At 36.9% G+C, this 21,922-nt stretch overlaps 1 protein-coding gene across 3 annotated transcripts in view; it reads left to right on the forward strand.

The window, feature by feature from the left end:
* Sbf2 (SET binding factor 2) overlaps positions 1-21,922 on the forward strand; it is a 411,329-nt gene that overhangs the window by 211,211 nt on the left and 178,196 nt on the right. For all 3 annotated transcript variants that reach the window (XM_041666238.1, XM_041666239.1, XM_041666240.1), the window contains exons 9-13: positions 498-611; positions 11,942-12,019; positions 13,324-13,437; positions 13,858-13,986; positions 16,647-16,745. In XM_041666238.1, coding sequence (XP_041522172.1) covers positions 498-611; positions 11,942-12,019; positions 13,324-13,437; positions 13,858-13,986; positions 16,647-16,745 — 534 coding nt within the window. The remainder of the gene's footprint in view (positions 1-497; positions 612-11,941; positions 12,020-13,323; positions 13,438-13,857; positions 13,987-16,646; positions 16,746-21,922) is intronic.

Below are 21,922 nucleotides of genomic sequence, written 5' to 3' on the forward strand. Positions count from 1 at the left end.
TGTTTATTGATTCTTATAGACTCCAAATTCAATAGCTCAGTTAACATGACATTGTATTAACCATAGCACTTCATTGAAACTCTCCAATGTGCCTGAGTAAACAGTTTGTTCCATGGCATCACTTACCATCCAATCCTCCTTCCTTCTTTGCTTGTCTGTTACAATCCCCTCAGGTAGTGTCACCGTCTGGATGATTAATGCTTGATAGTTTTTCCCTATGGAAAGAAGAAAGAGAACATTAAAGAGCCCTACGATACTCCTTTTGTGAAGTGCACATATTTTTTCATCCTTCAGTGACAGAAGTGTACTCATGTATAATGCCTAATTTCATAGGAAGCTGGGAAATGTAATGAAGTTCTAAACCTATAACTTACTGTGATAGCCAGGAACCTCTTCCTCAATTGATTTTTCTCAGTTTGAGTTAGCCACGGTTAATTAATTTGTTTAACAACAAATATATTTTATCAATTATGGTTACTTTTAAAAATCTCTTTCAGTTAGATGTAATCATAGCAGATTTGGATGGAGGCACTATTAAAATTCCTGAATGCATTCACCTCTCCTCTCTCCCGGAACCACTTCTTCATCAGACTCAAGCAGCACTTTCATTGGTATGCCTCTTTGTTCATCATTATTTTTCTTGCCTTAAACCTGAAACTAAGTAACTGAAATTAAAAAGCATTGTCTGTAATTATGTGTATGTGTGCATGTTTACACATACACACATATATTATGTTGAGACATTATGTCACTATGTTGGTCTGGCACTTGCTGTGTAGACCAGGCTGACCTTTATCTCACTTTCCTCTGCCTCCTGAGTACTGGGATTAAAGGTATGCACCACTATACCCTATTATAAATCTTAAAGAGCCCTGTGTTTGAAAAAATACATTCTTTTGTAATATTTAGAGGAGAATCCTTCATTTAGTAGGTAGTTATATTTGCTTCTCATTCAGTATATTTGTACAGTAGATACTGTATATGAAATACTGTGGAAATAGGTAAAACTTTGCCTCAAAAATCTATTATTCCTGCTCAGTCTGGTGGTGCACACCTTTATTCACAGCACTCAGAATCAGAGGTGGACAGATCTCTGAGTTTGTGAAGCCAGTCTGGTTTGTAGAGTGACAGGACAAGACAGGACAGCCAGGATTACACAGAGAAACCCTGGCTTGCAAATAAATAAATAAATAAATGCAAATAAGTAAATAAATAAATTGTAGTACTAAGGGTGGCGGGGCCGCCTGCTCGGCTAGCTTATGCTCCGAAATAACAACACACAAACTATATTCATTTAAACACTGCTTGGCCCTTTAGCTCTAGCCCTTACTGTCTAATTCTGATATCCCGATCAGCCCATCTCTAATAATCTGTGAGAACCGGTCTTACCGGGAAGATTCTAGCCTAGTCCATCCTGGGTACGAGCTTCATGGCGTGTGTCTGCCCGGGAGCGGGGCATGGCGTCTCTCTGAGGCGTCTGCTCCCGAGAGGAGAGATGTGGAGTCTGACCTCACTTCCTCTTCCTCCCAGCATTTTGTTCTGTTTACTCCACCCACAGGGCCAAGCAGTTTCTTTATTGCTTAACCAATGAAATCAACAGATTGATATATGACACTCCCACATCACTTCCCCTTTTTCTGTTTAAACAAAAAAAAAGAAGGCTTTAACTTTAACATAGCAAAATTACATATAACAAAACAGTTATCAAGTAAAAGTTACAATAATCTTTATCATAACTAAGGAAAACTATAACTATAACTAACTATTCTTAACTCCATCAAAGACTCCAGAAAGATATAATATTACCTAAGTAAACAAGAAGTCCAAAATTCTAGAAATGACAGAGACATCTCACTGCCTGTACAGTCACCCAAAGTTCTTTTGTACCTTTGGGGCATCAATCTTCAGCCTTCAGGCCCATAGTATCCAGCAGACATTTCCATAACGCAGGAAAATTCAAAGTCTGTTCAGTCACTATCTGTTGTGTCCTGCAGAATGTCTTGCAGACTCCTTCACGAATCAGGAATCCCGAAAGATCATCTCACCTTTAGGCAAGTTCAGTAGTCCTCTCTCTGGGGGTTCTCTGTTTCCAGTTTATACAATAGTCCAGGCAAGAGCAGTTTCTTGCCCAAATGGCTATCAAACTCCATAACAAGCCTCTTCGATGCCCATCTTCCTCTTGAAGTAGATTGGTGCTGCCAGGAGCAGAGTGTCTCATTGTCATGAAAAGTCCTAAGTTATTAAAACATTTAAAATGCCATATTCTATAATCTTTGAAAAATATGAAGAATGCCTATCTAAAATATATCTACGCACATCTAGAAAATATTAACTAACATGACTACAAACTTGACTATTATTTATGATTATCCATCAATAACCTATATTTCCTAATTATACATTACATTTTAATAATGAACTACACAATCACAATACCTTAATAAAGATCAGAAATACATAGACATATAACAAAATTGACCTTAAATCTCTATCAATAAAGCAAAATCTATACTAATGCAAATTATTCATATCTATATCATATCCCCCTTTAAATGTAAAAGAACATTTATAAACATTTTTTTGGGAATATGGGCGCAGTTATTTCTCTCCAAACTGCTTCCTGCTGAATGGGGGCATCGTTAATTAGGTCTTTCATAGTATAACCTGTGTGCTAGTTTCTTCTCAGTTGGCAGTTGAGCGAAGCAGTTTTCTGAAGATGTTTACACCAACCCTTCAGGAGGGCGTGGTCCATCATACCAAATCGGAATAGAAGAAATGAACAGCGTCTCATCCTCTGTGAAAACAAAATAAGAAACTCCTTTCCAAAGCATCATGTCCTTAGATCCAAATTTCAAAGTCAAGGCATCAAAATATCTATGTTGGATTAGTTCAGCAGCATTTATAAATAAATATCTTTTAGCAGCTGTTGCTCCTTCCTCAGCATTCAAACAATTCAAAGAGAGCATAATAGCATACATTATCAAGATTCTCTGTGTATTTTCCATCTTTGTTCATTTTATTTTAACCTCTATTTTGTTTATTTTTACTTTTAACTTTTTGCTTCTTGAGACAGGTTCTCTGTATCTTTGACCTGAAGTAACTCTGTAGACCAGGCTATCCTTGAACTCTCAGAGATCTGCCTGTCTCTGCCTCCCAGGCATTGGGATTAAAGGCATGTGCTACTACCACACCTTGAAGTCACAGAGGTCTATCTCCCTCTGCCTACCAGGTGTTGGGATGAAAGGTGTGTACCACACACAACAACTCTCTTCCTTTTTTTTTGTTACTTTAAGAACTTCAACTTTTAGTCTGCATATATTTTTAACACACTTCAAACCATTTAGAAATTTTCTTTGTCTTTGAATCTCTCTTTACTGTATATCTCTCTTTTTCTGACCACACGAGCCTTTAAATTACTGAACAATATGGGTAGGATTAAAGGCGTGGCTTTGCCAGCTAGATCCAGTCCATTCCTTAGCTTTCCAGCCTCATGGCTGAGGTACCGTCTGTAGGCATGTTTACTGCCACAACTTTATGGCATTTCAAGGTCCTTGCCAGCAAGCGAGCTTCAGCAGCCTGTGCTTGCAAACCGCACGAACCGCCTGCATAAAAGAGTCAGAGTTTGCCCTGGCAGGACAGCCCAGAAAGCTGGCATTTTTAAACGGCGCAGCTTTTTTCCTGCTATGGCTGAAAACCGAAAAGCATGCGTTCAGCTTTTCGTCAACACCGTTTAAGTGTTTCGTTGCAGGAACTCTTAATGAGCTGCAGGCTTTGCAGCTAAAGCTGAGTCAGGAAGCCTCTCTTAGATGAGGCGCTTGGTCGCCTCTAGCAAGCAGAGTAGATCCGAGAAATTGTCACTATCAAGAAAACATGCTTTACTCTTTCCCAAGCTTTTTCAGGCTTTCTGTGGATTCAGTTGTCCACGTGGGCACCATTTGTAGTAATAGGAGCGGTGGGGCTGTGTTCCCAGCACCCCGGCCGCCTGCTCGGCTAGCTTATGCTCCGAAATAACAACACACAAACTGTATTCATTTAAACACTGCTTGGCCTTTTAGCTCTAGCCCTTACTGTCTAATTCTGATATCCCGATCAGCCCATCTCTAATAATCTGTGAGAACCGATCTTACCGGGAAGATTCTAGCCTAGTCCATCCTGGATACAAGCTTCATGGCGTGTGTCTGCCCGGGAGCGGGGCATGGCGTCTCTCTGAGGCGTCTGCTCCCGAGAGGAGAGATGTGGAGTCTGACCTCACTTCCTCTTCCTCCCAGCATTTTGTTCTGTTTACTCCACCCACAGGGCCAAGCAGTTTCTTTATTGCTTAACCAATGAAATCAACAGATTGATATATGACACTCCCACATCAATAAATAAATAAATAAATAAATAAATAAATGAATATTTGTATTCACTCAAACTTTTCCTATTAGAAGTTGTTAACTTCTAGTCCCTAACCTTATTCTTGGCAAATCATCTGTTTTGTGAGTGTGCTAACTACAAAACCAATGTTTTGTCAGCCTTTTTAGCTTGTTAACATATGATTAATTGAAACAGTAAAGGTCCAACATTCCATGCATTCATGGCTTTAAAAATCTTGTGTACTAGGGTTTTCACATTGAAACAAATTTAATAATTTTTGTTATGCTATTTTTGTTGATTAAAATACAAAACATTATTGTATGTGTGTATACATATGGAGACCAGAGGATAACTTAGCTGTCATTCCTCAGGTGCCAGCCACCTTATTGTTTGAGATAGGGCCTCTTTTTAGTCCAAGGAGGCTGAGCTGCCTGGCTGGCCAACCTGAGGGATCCTATAGTCACCAAATCCTCAGAACTGGAATTACAGGTGTGAACTACCATGCCCAGAGTTTTTTGTTTTGTTTTGTTTGCTTTTGTTTTGTTTTAATATACATTGGTGTTTTGCCTGCATGCCTGTGTGAGAATTAGATCTTGGAGTTATAGACAGCTGTGAGCTTCCATGTCTGTGCTGGACATGGGTCCTATGGAAGAGGAGTCAGAGCTCTCAACCTCTGAACCTCCTCTCTGGCTCTTGATTTGTCTTTTTTATTAAACAACGGGTTCTGGGGATCAAACTCAGGTCTTGGTGCTTTCAAGTCAAGCCTTTGCCAACTAAGCCATAAGACATATTTTACTTGCAGTTCTTTAGGTGCTCATTTATCTGACATTATGTGCATATATATACACATAATGTCAGATATATGAGCATAATGTGTATATATATATGAGCAAATATATGAGCATATATATATATATATATATATATATATATATATATATGATCTTTGAAACTCTACATTTCCTTTAAAGATATTAGTAGAACTCAGGTCTTTGTAATCTTTTTAATACTTTAGTCTGGGCTGTTGAAATGTGCTGTTGTTAATACTCTAGTCTGGGCTGTTGAAATTCGTTGTTTTTAATACTCTAGTCTGGGCTGTTGAAATGCGTTGTTTTTAATACTCTAGTCTGGGCTGTTGAAATGCGCTGTTGTTAATACTCTAGTCTGGGCTGTTGAAATGTGCTGTTGTTAATACTCTAGTCTGGGCTGTTGAAGTGCGCTGTTGTTAGTACTCTAGTCTGGGCTGTTGAAGTGCGCTGTTGTGTTTTTCCTTCCTTAATTATCAATTTAAAAATCTACCATTACCAGGGGAGATTTTATTCTTTGAAAACTTTTGACTTCATGTTAGTTCTTAAGTTTTTTTTTTGTAGTGGTTATCTATAAAAGTGAGACATTTAGAAAATCCTGATGTTTCCTAATATAATTTGTAATGAAATACAAGGTGTGACAAATGGGAAAGAAACTAATATAGGACTCAGTTTACATTCTGTAACTTGATGCCACGAAGCAAATCATTTCTTCAATAAACCTATCCTCTAGACTTTATAGGATATTTTATTGCATAGAAAGATAAAAAGTGGTTTTCTCACACTTAAGCATGGCAAGGATTAACTGTGGGTTTCTTATAAATGCATGTTCTAAATAATGTGTAAGATTTGTGATTTCAAAGACCATCATCTCAGATACCACCGCATTTCAAATGGTTTATAATTCTAAAGAAAAATATTAACTATGTAATGGGATTGATTACATATGGATATAGCAGTAGCTGAAAAATTTTGAGTCACTGAAGAAATTAAATGTTTCTATAATTCTTTTAGTATTTAAATTACTATGTAATTATTTAATAATTACATAAATAATTATTCAGTGAGTAAGTACCAGAATTAACAAAGAAAGATTTTTAATTCTTAAGATAGTTGGATTTGTAGGAGTTTTTCTACATTTTGTATGTTTTAACTGTAATGCCTCTGCTAACAAATGTGGTTAAATGTATACAGTTTATGTGTAGTAAAACTGTATTTATTATTACAGTTCTCAAGCATAGTAGGTTTTATGCTCTAGTATACAGTATAGTATATCATGAATAAGAGGTAAGAGCAGTATATATTGTCCAACAAGGACTCAAAGGAGATCAGATTTAATGATCTGACAGGGGAACTTTGAAAAACATATGTAGAATGTTTATTTGGTTACTAAACAGTTGTAATCATTGACAGTACATTACTAGAACTGTGTAAGAACCATGAATGACTTTAAAAACACCAAAGCATTAAGATGGTATAGGAGTGACTGAGTGATTTGTAGTTAGGGCTGACATTTTAGTGTTGTTTTTACTTTGAGACAGGGTTTCACTGAGTGCCACAAGCTGGACTCTGACTCAAAGTCCTTTACTTTAGCCTCCATAGTGCTAGGATTACAGGTGTTCACCACCACAACCAGGTTAGTATTAACTGTAAGGATTGAGTCTTTGGTCTATTCATAATACTGTGAACAACCTTTGTTTGTTTTTGTGGTGTCAGGGATTGAACTTAGAGCCTTGCTTATGCTTGGCACCATACTGAGCTACATCTCAGCCCTATTTAATTCTGAGACAGGATCTGTCTAAGTGGACACGGTCAGTATTTTACTTGCAGCCCTACTACTGCAGCATTTCATGATCTGCAGTTACAGATTTGTGCCCTCACACCTACTTGAAAATGATCTGCAGAAACAAAATGTGTTCTAGACTGACAGATCCTCTCCTTTCCTCTGCAAGTCTTGCCTAGACCCTCTCCCACCCCTACCCACTCTCCCTACTTACTTACCTTCAGAGCTACAGTTGGCTTTCCTTTGGGCTGCCAGCTCACAAATAATAACACAGAGACTTGTGATTAATTATGAAAGATTGGCCTTAGCTTAAGGATTTTCCCCCAACAAGCTCTTACGACTCAAATTAGCCTATTTTTATTAATCTCTATTCTGCCATGTGGATCAGTTGTTTCTCCTCTGTACCACCCAAAAATATATGCATCTAGAACAACTTCAATGGTGCTAACTGAGATTACTCACAGATTACTCTCACCAGGACTTCAGCTATGCCCTTACTTTTCCATTACACAAAGACTGGACAACAAAAAATACAGCTACCTCTCCCAGGACTTGATCATTATCCTAATTTTCTCAGGGTCCTCTAAAGAAGCTATCATCTATAGACAACAGGAAACAATCTAGAGAATACAATGCCCACATTCCCAAGAGGTGGAGTGAATGGTTTTTGGTTGTTCAGTGCGTTATGAATGTTTGTCATCATTTTGGGGACATTAATTGCAAGTTGTTATTGGTCATGATCAGGGAGGAAATCCAGCAAAGGAGATTAGGTTCAGGGATCTTAGTCTGAAAAGAAAAAATGGGGAGTATATAGGAATAATAGGCTAAGCGAGATCCTCTTGCCTCTGCCTCCCTAGTGCTGGGATTAAAAAATGTGTGCACCACCACTGCCTGGCTGGATATTATTATTTTTTTAAACAATTTATATATTTGTTTATTTTCGGCTGTCTGTACCCATTTTCTTTTATTTCTTTAACATCTAAGCACATTTTTAAGCATTCTATACCTGTTTAGAGGTTTTTTCCTGTTTGGATCTGGCTTTACTAAATCCTACAACATTCTATGAGCATGTGAGTCAGAGCTTAAACTGCTGGGTGGCAACTAGGCCCTCTGCTGCACAGCTAGTGCACATGATGTGCACATGGGTCCTGGTAGCTAGCTCCACCCCCACCCCCATCTAACAATCCCTCTTCTGGAAAGCTGCTATGTCCAGGCTGTGGGAGGCATTTCTATCTAATCTCCCTCTCCAGTAGCACACAAGCTGGTCATGTGCACGGCCATATAAAAGGGCCACACCTCTATATGCTATAAGCACTGGGCCTGCTTGAGAGATCAAGGTCATCTGGAAGCCATGTCTGAACTTTGTGTTCAGAATTTTTTTTAACCTTTCCCAGGCATTATGTGGATATACATACATACATATATATATACATACATACATACATACATACATGGCACCAAATGTAGTTGGACTTTCCTCTGGCCTCCAGCTCACAAATAACAACATGGAGACTTATTATTAAAATTTGAAAGCTTGTCTTTAGTGTAGACTTTGACCCAACTAGCTCTTATAAGTCAAATTAACCTGTTTCTATTAATCTCCATTCTGCCATATGTTTCTGTTACATCTCCTCTGTAACTAACATATGTCCAACTTCTTCAGTGTCTTGCTGGCAGCACTTGCACATCTAGCTTCATCCCAGGTTCCTCTCTTTGCCTAGAAGTCCTACCTATTCTCACCTACCTAGCTGTTGGACATTCATCTCTTTATTAAACCAATCACAGTGATACATCTTCACAGTGTAAACAAATGTTCCTACAATCCAAAATCTAACTCAAATGATAACCTTTTTCCCTAGCTTTTCTAGGTAGTTACACTTTATATTTCTCATGTTACTATTCCTAGGTTCATCACAGTCTACCCTCATTCTGAAATGCAAAGTTCAAGATTGTCTTCCTCCCTGACTATTTCAATTAGTTTCTTGTGTTTTCTATTTTTATTTTTTCAGTGTTCTTTAAAAAGTATTTTTTTTTCACTTTTACTTTATGGGTATGAATTATTTCCTTGCATATGTGTACACCATATGCATGCTGTGCTTGAGGAGGCCCAAAGGTATCTGAACTTTGCAGGTGATTTTAAGCCACCATGTATATTGGGAACCAAACCCAGATCCTCTGAAAGAACAGTTGTCTTCATCTCTAAGCTATTTCTCCAGCACCTTTTTAAAACATTTATAAATTAACTTTTGTTAGCATACAGATTAGATTTTCAATATGATTCTTTCATACATTTCAGTCAGTAAAACAACATAACACATTTTCTTTATTCATTCGTTCATTGATAGGCATCTGGACTGGTTCCATATCTTGATTATTTTAACTAGTGCTGCAGTAAACATGTCTGTGCATTTTTTAGTGGTTTGCTAATCTAGATTCTTTTAGGTTAATACTCCAATAGTGATATAGATAAGTCAGATGGTAGGTTTTTGTTTTGTTACTTCACTTTTTTGTTGAAATTCCTGTACTAATTTACATAGAGGCTGTACAAGTTTACACCCTTCTTAGTGGTGTTGGAAGTTCTGCCTTCCTGACATCTTTGCTAGCATTTGCTGTCACTTGTTGTCTTGATGACAGTAATTTTGACTTTGAGGGAGATGGAATCTCAGTATGATTTTAATTTGTATTTCTCTAATTGCTATGGCTATTATTCATTCTTTTTCAAATATTTATTAGCCATTTGAATTTTTGTTTTACAAACTATTTAATTTATTGACCCATTTATTGATTAGAGGATTTGTTTTATTGGTATTTAACATTTGAGTTGTTGATATATTGAGAGATGACTTCTTAGGCCAGTATATAGCTGGCAAAGATTTTCTCTAATTCTGTAGGCTATCTCTTTCCTCTGCTCATAGTTTCATTTTATGTAGTACCATTTTTTGGTTCTCCTGAACCATTGGAGCCTTTTTTTTTAGAAGAACTTTATGCCTGTGAATAAATCTTGAAGTATTTTCCTGTTTTGTTCTAAAAATTTCAAAATTTCAGGTCTTACATTAAGGTTTTTAATTCATTTTGAATTTTTTACAGGATGAGAGAGAGGTCTAGTAGCATTCCTGGACATATGTGTGTAGGCAGACATTTCTATCCCAACTGGTCCCACAACTGTTCAGTCTTTTTTTTTTTTCCATTTTTTTATTGAGAAAAGGAGAAAAAAAAAAACAAGTTTCTACCTCCTCCCAGCCTCCCATTTCCCTCCCCCTCCTCCCACCCTTCTCCCCCTCCTCCCACCCTTCTCCCCCTCCCCCCACTCCTCTCCCCCTCCCTCTCCAGTCCAAAGAGCAGTCAGGGTTCCCTGCCCTGTGGTAAGTCCTAGGTCCTCCCCTCTCCGTCCATTTCTAGGAAGGTGAACATCCAAACTGGCTACGCTCCCACAAAGCCAGCACATTACGTAGGTTCAAAACCCCGTGCCATTGTCCTTGGCTTCTCATCAGCCCTCATTGTTCGCCATGCTCAGAGAGTCCAGTTTTATCCCATGCTTTTTCAGTCACAGTCCAGCTGGCCTTGGTGAGCTCCCAATAAAAAACAATGACTTCTCGAATTTTGCATGCAAATGGATGGAAATAGAAAACACTATCCTGAGTGAGGTAACCCAGACCCAAAAAGATGAATATGGGATGTACTCACTCAAAATTGGTTTCTAGCCATAAACAAGGGTCACGGAGTCTACAATTGGTGATCCCAAAGAAGCTAAGTAAGAAGATCCTTCATCTGGTGATGGATGGAGATAGAGACAGAGACCCACACTGGAGCACTGGACTGAGCTCCCAAGGTCCCAATGAGGAGCAGAAGGAGGGAGAACATGAGCAAAAAAGTCGGGACCACGAGGGGTGCACCCACCCACTGAGACAATGTTCAGTCTTAAAGAAACACACAGAGGTTTATAGTGATTATAAACTATTTGGCTTGTTAGCTCAGGCTTATCATTAACTAGCTTTTATAACATACATGAACCCATAATTTTGTCTATATTTAGCTACATGCTTTGGTCCCTTTTCTCAGTAAGGCATATTTTCATCTTGTTTCCTCTTCATCTGGCTAGTGACTGCATCTCTCTCTGCCTTTCTTCTTCCCAGAATTCTCCTACTCTAGTTGCCCTGCCTATACTTTCTGCCTGGCTGCTGGGCCAGTCGGTGTTTTATTAAACCAATACAAGTGACGAATCTCTACAGTGTACAGGAGCATTATCCCACAGCATGTGTGTATTGTTTTGCAGCACCATTTGTTAAAGAGATTGCCTTTTCTATAATATATGCTTTTGACAGTTCTCTCAAAAATCATATGTTTGTAACTGTGTGACTTTTGTTCTGGGTTCTCTATTCTATCTCATCTGTTTAGTTTTTATATTACACGATGTAAAATAAACCTCTTATAAGAAGTAGCCCCATAGATATATAGCACTACTCAAACTGCTTAGTTCCTAGTAGTTACTCATTTTATAATTTGGTAGATATTCTTTGAGAACTTTACATACTCAGGTGTATGTTTTTCTCTGTGTGCATTTATCTATCTATTTATTTTTTTCAAATAGTGAAATAATGTTATATCAATTTTCTAGTTTATCTTTTTTTGTGATGTTCATCTTATTCCATTTTTATGGGTATTTTGTCTTCATGCCACATGAGTACCTATCAGAAGAAGGTGTCAAAGCCCCTGGAACTAGAGATACAAATGGTTATGAGCCATCATGTAGTTGCTGAGAGTTGTACCTTGGTCATAACTGAGCCTTCTCTCCAGCCCCTCAGAGGTTTTCTTTCCTAATGTTTTGTCTTAGAGATCTTTCCACAGCAGTACATGCATCTGTATCAATTAATAGAATTTTATCTCATGGTGGGAATATTCTCTAACTCATTAGATAGTTCACTCAATGCCCCAAAGAAACTAAAGAGTAAGTCTTATTAATCCTAGATATCTTATATTATAATTTTGTTTAATTTAGATTTTGCACCCTGATCTGGAAGTAGCAGATCATGCTTTCCCTCCTCCACGAACAGCGTTATCCCATTCAAAAATGCTGGTAAGAAATTTAATATTCAAATTTAATATTTTTGAGTTCTGTACATTTATTTTTAGGTTTGTCGAAGAAGCTGAGTTAGAGGTACTCCCAAATAGAAACTAGAATTCTTCTATTCTCAAAAAGTGTTACAATGCAGCATACTGGCCAGAAGAGGGGATTTAGTTTTCTGTTTAGGAAGCAAGAGTAAAGACAGAAAAAAAAATCAGAGCCTCAGCTATACCCAGGAAAACTACCCAATATAAGAATTTGGATTCTTCTGTTCTTGTAGTGCTATGTATCAAACAAAGTGCCTTTCTCTTGCTATGCATGTGCTATATCACTGAGCTACATCTCTAATAGGGTGGATACTTAGAAAAATGAAATAATGAATGCTGATTTTAGGAGAAAATCAGGTTTGAGGTGTAAGTGCCCAAAGGCGATTGGATTAGCAGTCATAAACGAATAGGATAGATGATACCCCCTTTTTAAAAAATATTTATTTTTATTTATTATGTATACAATATTCTGTCTGTGTGTGTGCCTGCAGGCCAGAAGAGGGCACCAGACCTCATTACAGATGGTTGTGAGCCACCATGTGGTTGCTGGGAATTGAACTCAGGACCTTTGGCAGAGCAGGCAATGCTCTTAACCTCTGAGCCATCTCTCCAGCCCGATGATACCCCTTTTTTATTTTGCCCAGTTCATGTCTTAGAGGTGAATGTGTGACCAGTGGGAGACTTTAAAGAGCTGTGGTCCTTTGAAAAATGATGTAAGAATTCTTGACCTTAATTTCTTTATCCATTAAATTAGGTATTGACTAAAAAAATATGGAATTTTATTTAACAGTTTTAAAACTGTTTCTATTAAAACGTAGATTAGCAAGACTTACTTTTAAATCAAATTTCATTAGAATAAGAATAGGTTTTTATAATTTGGATGAATGTTGGAAAAAATTTTTAAGTCTTTAAAATATAATCTTTTAGTGTTTTCCCTTTTATAATCTTTACTATAATTTTTTGCATGTGTAAAAATAAAAGGTATTGGCATATATTCCTTTCTCTCACATAGTAAAAGAGGAAACTGTGCTGCTTTTTTTTTCCTGTGGAAGAAAGCTGTATGCTCTTGAATCTATTTGTTTCAGTAGAAAAAAACAAACCATTTGCCCCAAGAATAGGTAGACTATCATGGTCTGTGCCTGCTGCTTGGAGAAACACGCATGGTAAGCACAGCACACTTGCTCACTCAAGCTTTCTTCCTTCTCTGTTTTACTTAATTTGTTTTTTTATTAAATTAAATTACCTGTGTGTTTCTTTTTATATTTCCAGGATAAAGAAGTACGAGCAGTTTTCCTTAGGTTGTTTGCACAACTGTTCCAAGGATATAGGTCATGCCTCCAGCTTATACGAATCCATGCTGAGCCTGTGATACATTTCCACAAAGTAAGACACAGTGCCAGGTTGTCTGTCAAGTGGACTCACGTAAAAGAACCCCTCTCTTAGACATATATATTCAATTAATTTTTTGTATATGATTAAAGTCTCTGTGTTATGTGACACATGGAGTTGGCATAATATTTTTCTTCAGAATACATAAACTTAAAATTGATGTTTCTCTTAATAAAGTTGAGTATTAATACCTGATTTTTTTCCTCCTGTCTTTTAGATGAATTAATTTTTATTCTTTCCAATGCATGTAGCATTTCATGTACTAGACAAAACCATTTGAGAGAAACATGTTTCATGACCATGTTGAGTTACACCTGAAAGCATTCAAGCAATCATCAGTCTTTTTATTTTTATTTTAGTCATTTGTCCATTTCCCAATGATAAATTATTATTTCACATTGTTTTCCTTTACAGACAGCTTTCTTGGGGCAGCGTGGTTTGGTTGAGAATGATTTCCTCACTAAAGTGCTCAATGGAATGGCATTTGCAGGTTTTGTTTCAGAAAGGGGACCTCCATTTAGAGCCTGTGATCTCTTTGATGAGGTATAGTTCTTATCAATGACTAATAATTAAAAGCAAAAGCTGTTATTTTAATGTTTACTCAAATTCATAGACATTATAAATTAAATATTAAATGATCTAAGTATTGTGTATCAAATCATAACATTTATAATGTATGATGGAGGAGAGTCATCTGTCTATGTGTTACTCTCATTGGTTAATAAAGAAACTACCTTGGCCTTTGATAGGACAGCAGCTTAGATAGGTGGAATAGACAGAACAGAATGCTGGCAGAAAGAAGTAGATTCAGGCAGATGCTATAGCTCTCCTCTCCAAGATGGATGCAGGTTAAGATCTTTCCTGGTAAGCCATCACCTTGTGGTGCTACCTCATTAATAGAAATGGGTTAATCAGGATGAGAGAGTTAGCCAATAAGAGGCTGGAACTAATGGGCCAGGAAGTGTTTAAAAGAATACAATTTGTGTGTTATTATTTCAGGTGAAAACTAGCCGGGTGCCGGGAACGCAGCCTGCTGCTCCTTTTACAAAGTGAAATGAATAGATAGTTATAGTTTTCCTTAGTTAAGATAAAAGATAAAATAGATATAAATATTGTAACTGTAATTCTTGCTTTATAACTGTTTTGTTATATATAATTTTACTATGTTAAAGTTAAAGTCTTTCTTTTTTTGTTTAAATAGAAAAGGGGGAAATGATGGAGGAGGGTCATCTGTCTATGTGTTACCCTCATTGGTTAATAAAGAAACTGCCTTGGCTTTTTGATAGGGCAGGATTTAGATAGGTGGAGTAGATAGAACAGAATGCTGGGAGAAAGAAAGCATAGTTGGTCAGATGCCATGGAGCCAGCCTCCAGGTCAGACATGCTGAATCTTTCCTGGTAAGCCACCACCTCGTGCTGCTACACAGATTATTAGAAGTGGGTTAGTCAAGATGTGAGAGTTAGCCAAGAAGAGGCTAAATATAATGGGCCAGGCAGTGTTTAAAAAAAATACAGTTTCCATGTTATTATTTCTGGGGCTAAACTAGCCATGTGGGAGCCAGGCGGGACAAAAAGCAGGCCTGCTCGCCTCATCTCTACAAATGTAAATTGAGAAAATTATAGAATGTTTCAGACGTACATAAAGATTTTTAGCAACTGCGATTGAATAGCTTCTTGGTTCTTTTTGAAAATTAGACAGTGTTTGCATAAATAAAACTCAGTTTTTAAAATACAGTTGTTCAGTGATTGTAAGTCTGCAGCTGGGTCTAACTTGAAGCATAGATGTGTGACTTTAAATTGCAGTTCTATTTAGTTAATCAATGTCATAGACCTGTAATTTAAATTTATAGCATTCCTGCTAACAATAATTGCAATTTTTCTAGCAACTTCAGTAGAAATATTTGGTACAGATATATAGTCTCTATCTTTTCAAGGATTTGGCCATATAAAGGGAGAAATAGAATAGATGAATAGGATACTATTTTACATTTATTGTGCTTCTTTTTTTAAAATACATTTTCCATTTATCATTTAATTCTATATTCACAGCAGTGCATTAAGGCAACAGGAAAATGAGTATCATTTATATTTAAGTTTATGAAACTTCAGTGTATTGGAACCAATAGATTTTAAAGTTCCTGACATTCATTAAAGAAAGACACTCCTGACACCCAAAATAAGGAAGGCTGTGTTACCTTTTACCCCTGGTGATTTATCTTGTGCAAAGAAAGTAGGCATGAAGGTCTTTGTTTCTGAGATGAGTCTTTTATTCTTTGTAAAGACAGTTAAGTACTTACAGGTAAAGGAAGGGGAGCAGAGCTTCTGTCTTGAATAAAGACCTACACCAGTGCCTCACTTAGTAACTAGCACATGCTGGTGTAAGGTACAGTTGTTTGCAGGCACTTACTGAGCTTTTGGTTCCCTGTTAATAACAGTTAATGTAACTGGACTTTGATCATAGTAATATTTATATTAACCCATAGGTTCCTAATTAAGTCCTCAATGGTTAATGGCTTATCTAGTTAAACTAAAGTATTTGCCAAAGTCCTTTTCTAACTCATTTACAGGTCTCTGAAACTTTGTTAATAGCAACATTAGTCTGTGTACCATCTGAAAGAACTCTAGTTCCTTTCCCTTTTCATCTGTTTACTCTCCTCTACATTTCTTTAGTCCTCTACAGTAAGCATGTATTCCTACACAACTGTCTTAGCTAACTAGTTAATAAGGAAATGGATTCCATATATATCATTTGAGAATTAAAAGGAGTCTAAATGGTGTCCTACTGTTCCATCTTCATTTAAATATTAGAAATCTGAACCCAGGTCACACTGACCATCAAATTCATCCAGCTTGGCATGATTGTTTGTTCATATTTGTAAGGTAATGAAATATTTGGAGACTTGCTCATTTTTCTAAGTGAATTATTGTGAATGAGACTTACAGGGTGAAAATGCTTCTCTGCATTCCATAACTGCCTGTTCCCCAAGAGACACTGAGTAGAGACTACCTGGCAAGTCATAGGATTGATAAGCCTTTGTCATTTTGGGATAGGGGTGAAACCCAATATAAATCTACATTAATTATTTGTAAAATTATATTTATATATATATGTATATATAATGACTCTTAGTTTGCATATTGTATGAAAATGTAAATTCAGCATATTTGGGTACTGATTATTGCCATCTGACTCTTTTTCCAAGTTGGTAGCTTTTGAAGTAGAGAGAATTAAAGTTGAAGAAAACAACCCAATGAAGATGATAAAGCACATCAGAGAACTTGCTGAGCAGCTATTCAAAAATGTAAGTGTATTTAGTCCATTTTAAAATATTAATAAAATGTTTCAATTTCAGAACTGAAAAGCTTCACCATTGTAGCTGTGATACTTGTGCTCTAGATAATCAGTCCCAAGATGTCACACTTGATCCTGTATGTCATAGTGTATAACATTTTTATATCAGTCACTGAGTCATGGAAATATCTTGACCACAGTTTTTCATCATTAGTCTTTGCCTTCATTGTAAGTTTTCTTCTGGGTCTCATGCTTATTTACTGCAGAATGTTTAGACACATTGGATATCAGAAGTATCTTAAATAGCATTGAGTGATATGCTCTGCTTCAGCATAGTGCACTGGTTCTCGTTGGAATTCTATTGTTTTGAAATAATGAAGTAATAAACTAAACTCACAGAAACTCAAAGATGAAAATGCTCCCTGGAGAGGGAAATGTTGTCATGTAAAAAATGAAGATGTGGTGAACAACAACCTGAATTCTTGGGCTGAATAGTGGGTTTTGGCTAAGTGGGTGCTGATTACTCCTGCTTGTGAAGCCTTTGATTTCTTTTGCTAAGAAACATAAATCAAGTGGGAAATATGGCCCTCTGAAGAAAAGCAGAGGGAGTTTTTCTTAAGGAATTTGGAGAGAACTTGATATTAGTGTTCTGGCCCCAATGCGTATTGTTTAATCTAGCTGTTTGACAAGGTAAACCATTTTGACAGTGAGTTATTAGTCACTGCTTTGTCACATACATTTGAAATCTGGGAGGCAGTAAGTTAAAAGCAGAAATACTAAACTACTACCTTGTTGTGTAGTTTCTAATAATTTTCTTTGCTTGTGCATGCAAGTGCACATGCATGTATTGAGTACTGAACCCAGATTTTTGGTGTGTGCAGCCATCCACTAAACTTCTGAGATAGTCCCTGCTCTACTCAATTATGCTCAAGTTCTACATTTGGAATCTCACCTTCCTTCGAGAGAAATAATTCTTTTTGAGAGATTTGTACTAAAACAAATGGTTTTTCTTTTCTGAACTGTACCCATAATCAGTTTTGGTGCAGAATTGAATATTCCTGGCTTATTTCTTTCAATTACTAGTGATTTTTATTATCAGTTTTCACAGAGTCTTTTGACTAACTTAAAAAGAACAATAATTAACACAGGCAGAAATTAGGCATACCATGCGTGGTCCTGGCAAAAGATTATTTTCTATTTTAATTATTCAACAGCAATACTTCATTGGACTGTCACTTATATATAATTAGTTCCTTTTCTAAGAAGCAATATTTTATATTCTTAAACATCTCATTTTAAGTCATACATGATTTTATCAAAAATTTAAATAAATGATATGGCATTAACCACTTTACATACAATATCTTTAATGTAGTGCAAATTTATGCCAGGTTCAGTATGCCCATTTTCTTGAGGCTATAATTGGCTCAGAATGATGTAGCTATTAATTGGGTGATATAATCCAGATTATAAATTTGTGAGTGTTCTCATGTATGATTTCTAACCTCACTCTGTCAGATTGGCTCTATCTGCAATTCCAAAAAATTAACAATCAGCCAGGCAGTGGTGGTACATACTTTTAATTCGAGCACTTAGGAGGCAGAGGCAGGCAGATCTCTTGTAGAAGGCTAGTCTGGTCTACAAAGTGAACTCCTGAAGAAACTGTTTGAAAACAACAACAACAACAACAACAACAAAAAGTGATGCTTACACTAATCTTTTTGACAGTGTTTTAGCATACTTCCTCACTTAGCAGTAACCCTGTATGTGGCAATGACCCTGTGCAGTAAGGGAAGACAGGTATTAAATAGATGAGGAAATTGAAGATTAGGAAGTAGTTTGTTCCTCTCTAGGTAGGAATGGTTTATTGATGCATTTCAAAGATGAGCAAAATGCCATGTGGGAATCAGTCTAATTAACTGAGTCAAATAGGACTGATACTTTTAGTAACTAGTTGTTTACTTCTTTGATTTTTTTTGCTGGGGAGGGAGTCTTAGAATCAGGGCTGTCTATATCGCCCTGGCTGTCTTGAAACTCCCTCTATAGACCAAGCTGGCTTCAATCTCAGAGATCCCCTTGCATGTGCCTCTGGGTTAAATGTCATATTCTGTTGGTCTTTGAAATGTTTGAAGACCTTCTATTTATCTAAATATATCTGTTTAACCTTGAAAGCATACCTAATATGACTACAAGTTTGATTAATATAGATGACTATTCACCTGTATTTCTTCATTGTATATTACATTTTTAAAGAGTTACATAGCACAATACCTCAAACAAGAGTAGAAACATACATTTAGCACAGTAAAAGTAACTTTAAATTTGTATCAATACACAAAAATCCATACCAATGTAAAATATTGAAGAATAATGAAAATATTGAAGTAGTTGATTTTTTTAGTTGAAAAGTAAATTCAATAATCTAGCCTTCTATCCTATCATTTCTATATTCCCCATATTTCTTTTCAGAAAGAGATCTTTAAGTTTAACTCCTTTGTTTAGCTTTTTTTCTGACTAAGACCAATAACAATTGTAACACACCCCCTTATAACCGGAAGAGAGAGGGAGTGCAGGCTTTACATTGGCATTTATAGTATAAGAGGCCACACCCAAGTGGACTGGTAACTTTAAGGCTACTTGCTGAAGGATTTCCTGTAGCACCTCCCCCTTTTGTTTAAATAAAAGAGTTCTAAGTCTAATAGAAAATTATATACAATAAGAACAAATGTCAAGTATAAAAATTAGAATTACAGCCAGCATAAACAATATCAAGCAAGAAACATGTGATAAATGTTTCAATAATTGTCCTATCCTAAGGAGTCTAAGTCTTATAAATAACTTAGCCAAGTCATGAGAGGAAAGTAACTATGACTGTCTAGTCTTAAACCCTATCGAAGACCCAAGAAGGGAAATAATATTACTTGAGTAACCAGAAAGTGCAATCAAGCAACTTCCAAAATGTGCAACAAAAGACAGAGACAACTGGCTACCTGGGCAGTCACCCAAAGTCTCATTTGCAACATTGGATCAACCAACTTTGAGTAAGGCCTAGAGTAACTGACAGACCGTTTTCAGAGGCAGAAATTTTTTTAAAACCATCTTAATTTGTCTTGGCAAGATTTGACAGTCTTTTTTGTTGTATCCTGCTTGTCCTGTATGGATATCATGCATTTTATCAGTGCTTGATGCACAAGCTGTTCCTTGCCCAAAGGTCAGTTTTGCAAGAAGAAAACAAACTCTAAGTGGAGTATCTTCAGTGCTCAACATTTTCTGGAGAATAGATTGGAGCTGCCAAGAGCAATTGTGTCTTATATCAACAGAACCCTAAGTTCTTTAAATGCCATATTTTACAGATTTTTAAAGTGGTTGAAGATTACCTATCTATGCAGAATATAATCTCTATGTTCTGAAGAACCTGATTAGTCTAACTATAAGTATGACAAACGTGGATGACTATTGACCTATATATAATTCTTTTTTTCTTTTACTTATTTATTTATTAAAGATTTCTGCCTCCCCCCCTCCACGGCCTCCCATTTCCCTCCCCCTCCCCCAATCAAGTCCCCCTCCCTCATCAGCCCTAAGAGCAATCAGGGTTCCCTGCCCTGTGGGAAGTCCAAGGAACTCCCACCTCCATCCAGGTCTAGTAAGGTGAGCATCCAAACTGCCTAGGCTCCCCCAAAGCCAGTACGTGCAGTAGGATCAAAAACCCATTGCCATTGTTCTTGACTTCTCAGTAGTCCTCATTGTCCACTATGTTCAGTGAGTCCGGTTTTATCCCAGGCTTTTTCAGACCCAGGCCAGCTGGCCTTGGTGAGTTCCCAATAGAACATCCCCATTGTCTCAGTGTGTGGGTGCACCCCTCGCGGTCCTGAGTTCCTTGAAGTCAGGGATGGTAATGCCTCCAGAAGATCCTTTATTGTATAAGATTGTTTTGGCTAGCCTGGGATTTTTGTTTTTCCATATAATGTTGATTATTGTCTTCTCCTGATCTGTGAAGAATTTTGATGGGATTTTGATGGGGATTTCATTGAATCTATAGATTGCTTTTGGTAGAATTGCCATTTTTACTATGTTGATCCTCCCAATCCAGGAGCAAGGAAGATCTTTCCATTTTCTGGTGTCCTCTTCAATTTCTTTGTTCAAAGACTTAAAGTTCTTGTCAAATAGATCTTTCACATCCTTGGTCAGAGTTACCCCAAGATATTTTATGCTATTTGTGGCTATCGTGAAAGGTGATGCTTCTCTAATTTCCCTCTCTGTTTCCTTATCCTTAGTGTATAGGAAGGCCACTGATTTTTTGGAGTTGATCTTGTATCCTGCCACATTACTAAAGGTGTTTATCAGCTGTAGGAGTTCTTTGGTAGAGTTTTTGGGGTCGCTTATGTATACTATCATATCATCTGCAAATAACGAGAGCTTAACTTCTTCTTTTCTGATACGAATCCCCTTGATCCCCTTATGTTGTCTTATTGCTATTGCTAGAACTTCAAGCACTATATTGAAGAGGTACGGAGAGAGTGGACAGCCTTGTCGTGTTCCTGATTTTAGTGGGATGGCTTTGATTTTTTCTCCGTTTAATTTAATGTTAGCTGTTGGCTTGCTGTAAATAGCTTTTATTATATTTAGGTAGGACCCTTGTATCCTTATTCTCCCCAAGACCTTTATCATAAAGGGGTGTTGAATTTTGTCGAATGCTTTTTCCGCATCTAGTGAAATGATCATATGGTTTTTTTCTTTCAGTTTATTTATATGGTGGATTACATTGATAGATTTGCGTATGTTGAACCAGCCCTGCATCTCTGGGATGAAGCCTACTTGATCATAATGGATAATTTTTCTTATGTGTTCTTGGATTCGGTTTGCCAGTATTTTATTGAAGATTTTTGCGTCGATGTTCATGAGTGAGATCGGTCTGTAATTCTCTTTCTTGGTTGGGTCTTTTTGTGGTTTTGGTATCAGGGTAACTGTAGCTTCATAAAAGGAATTTGGCAATGACTCTTCTGATTCTATATTGTGAAATACCTTAAGGAGTATAGGTATTAATTCTTCTTGGAAGTTCTGGTAGAATTCTGCATTGAAACCATCTGGTCCTGGGCTTTTTTTCGAAGGGAGATTTTTGATAACCATTTCTAATTCTTCGCGAGAAACCGGTCTATTTAGATCATTCACCTGGTCTTGGTTTAG

This window comes from Microtus oregoni, unplaced genomic scaffold (assembly GCF_018167655.1).
Source record: "Microtus oregoni isolate MIOR12 unplaced genomic scaffold, Mior012 000016F_ref0000370, whole genome shotgun sequence".
NCBI lineage: Eukaryota > Metazoa > Chordata > Mammalia > Rodentia > Cricetidae > Microtus > Microtus oregoni.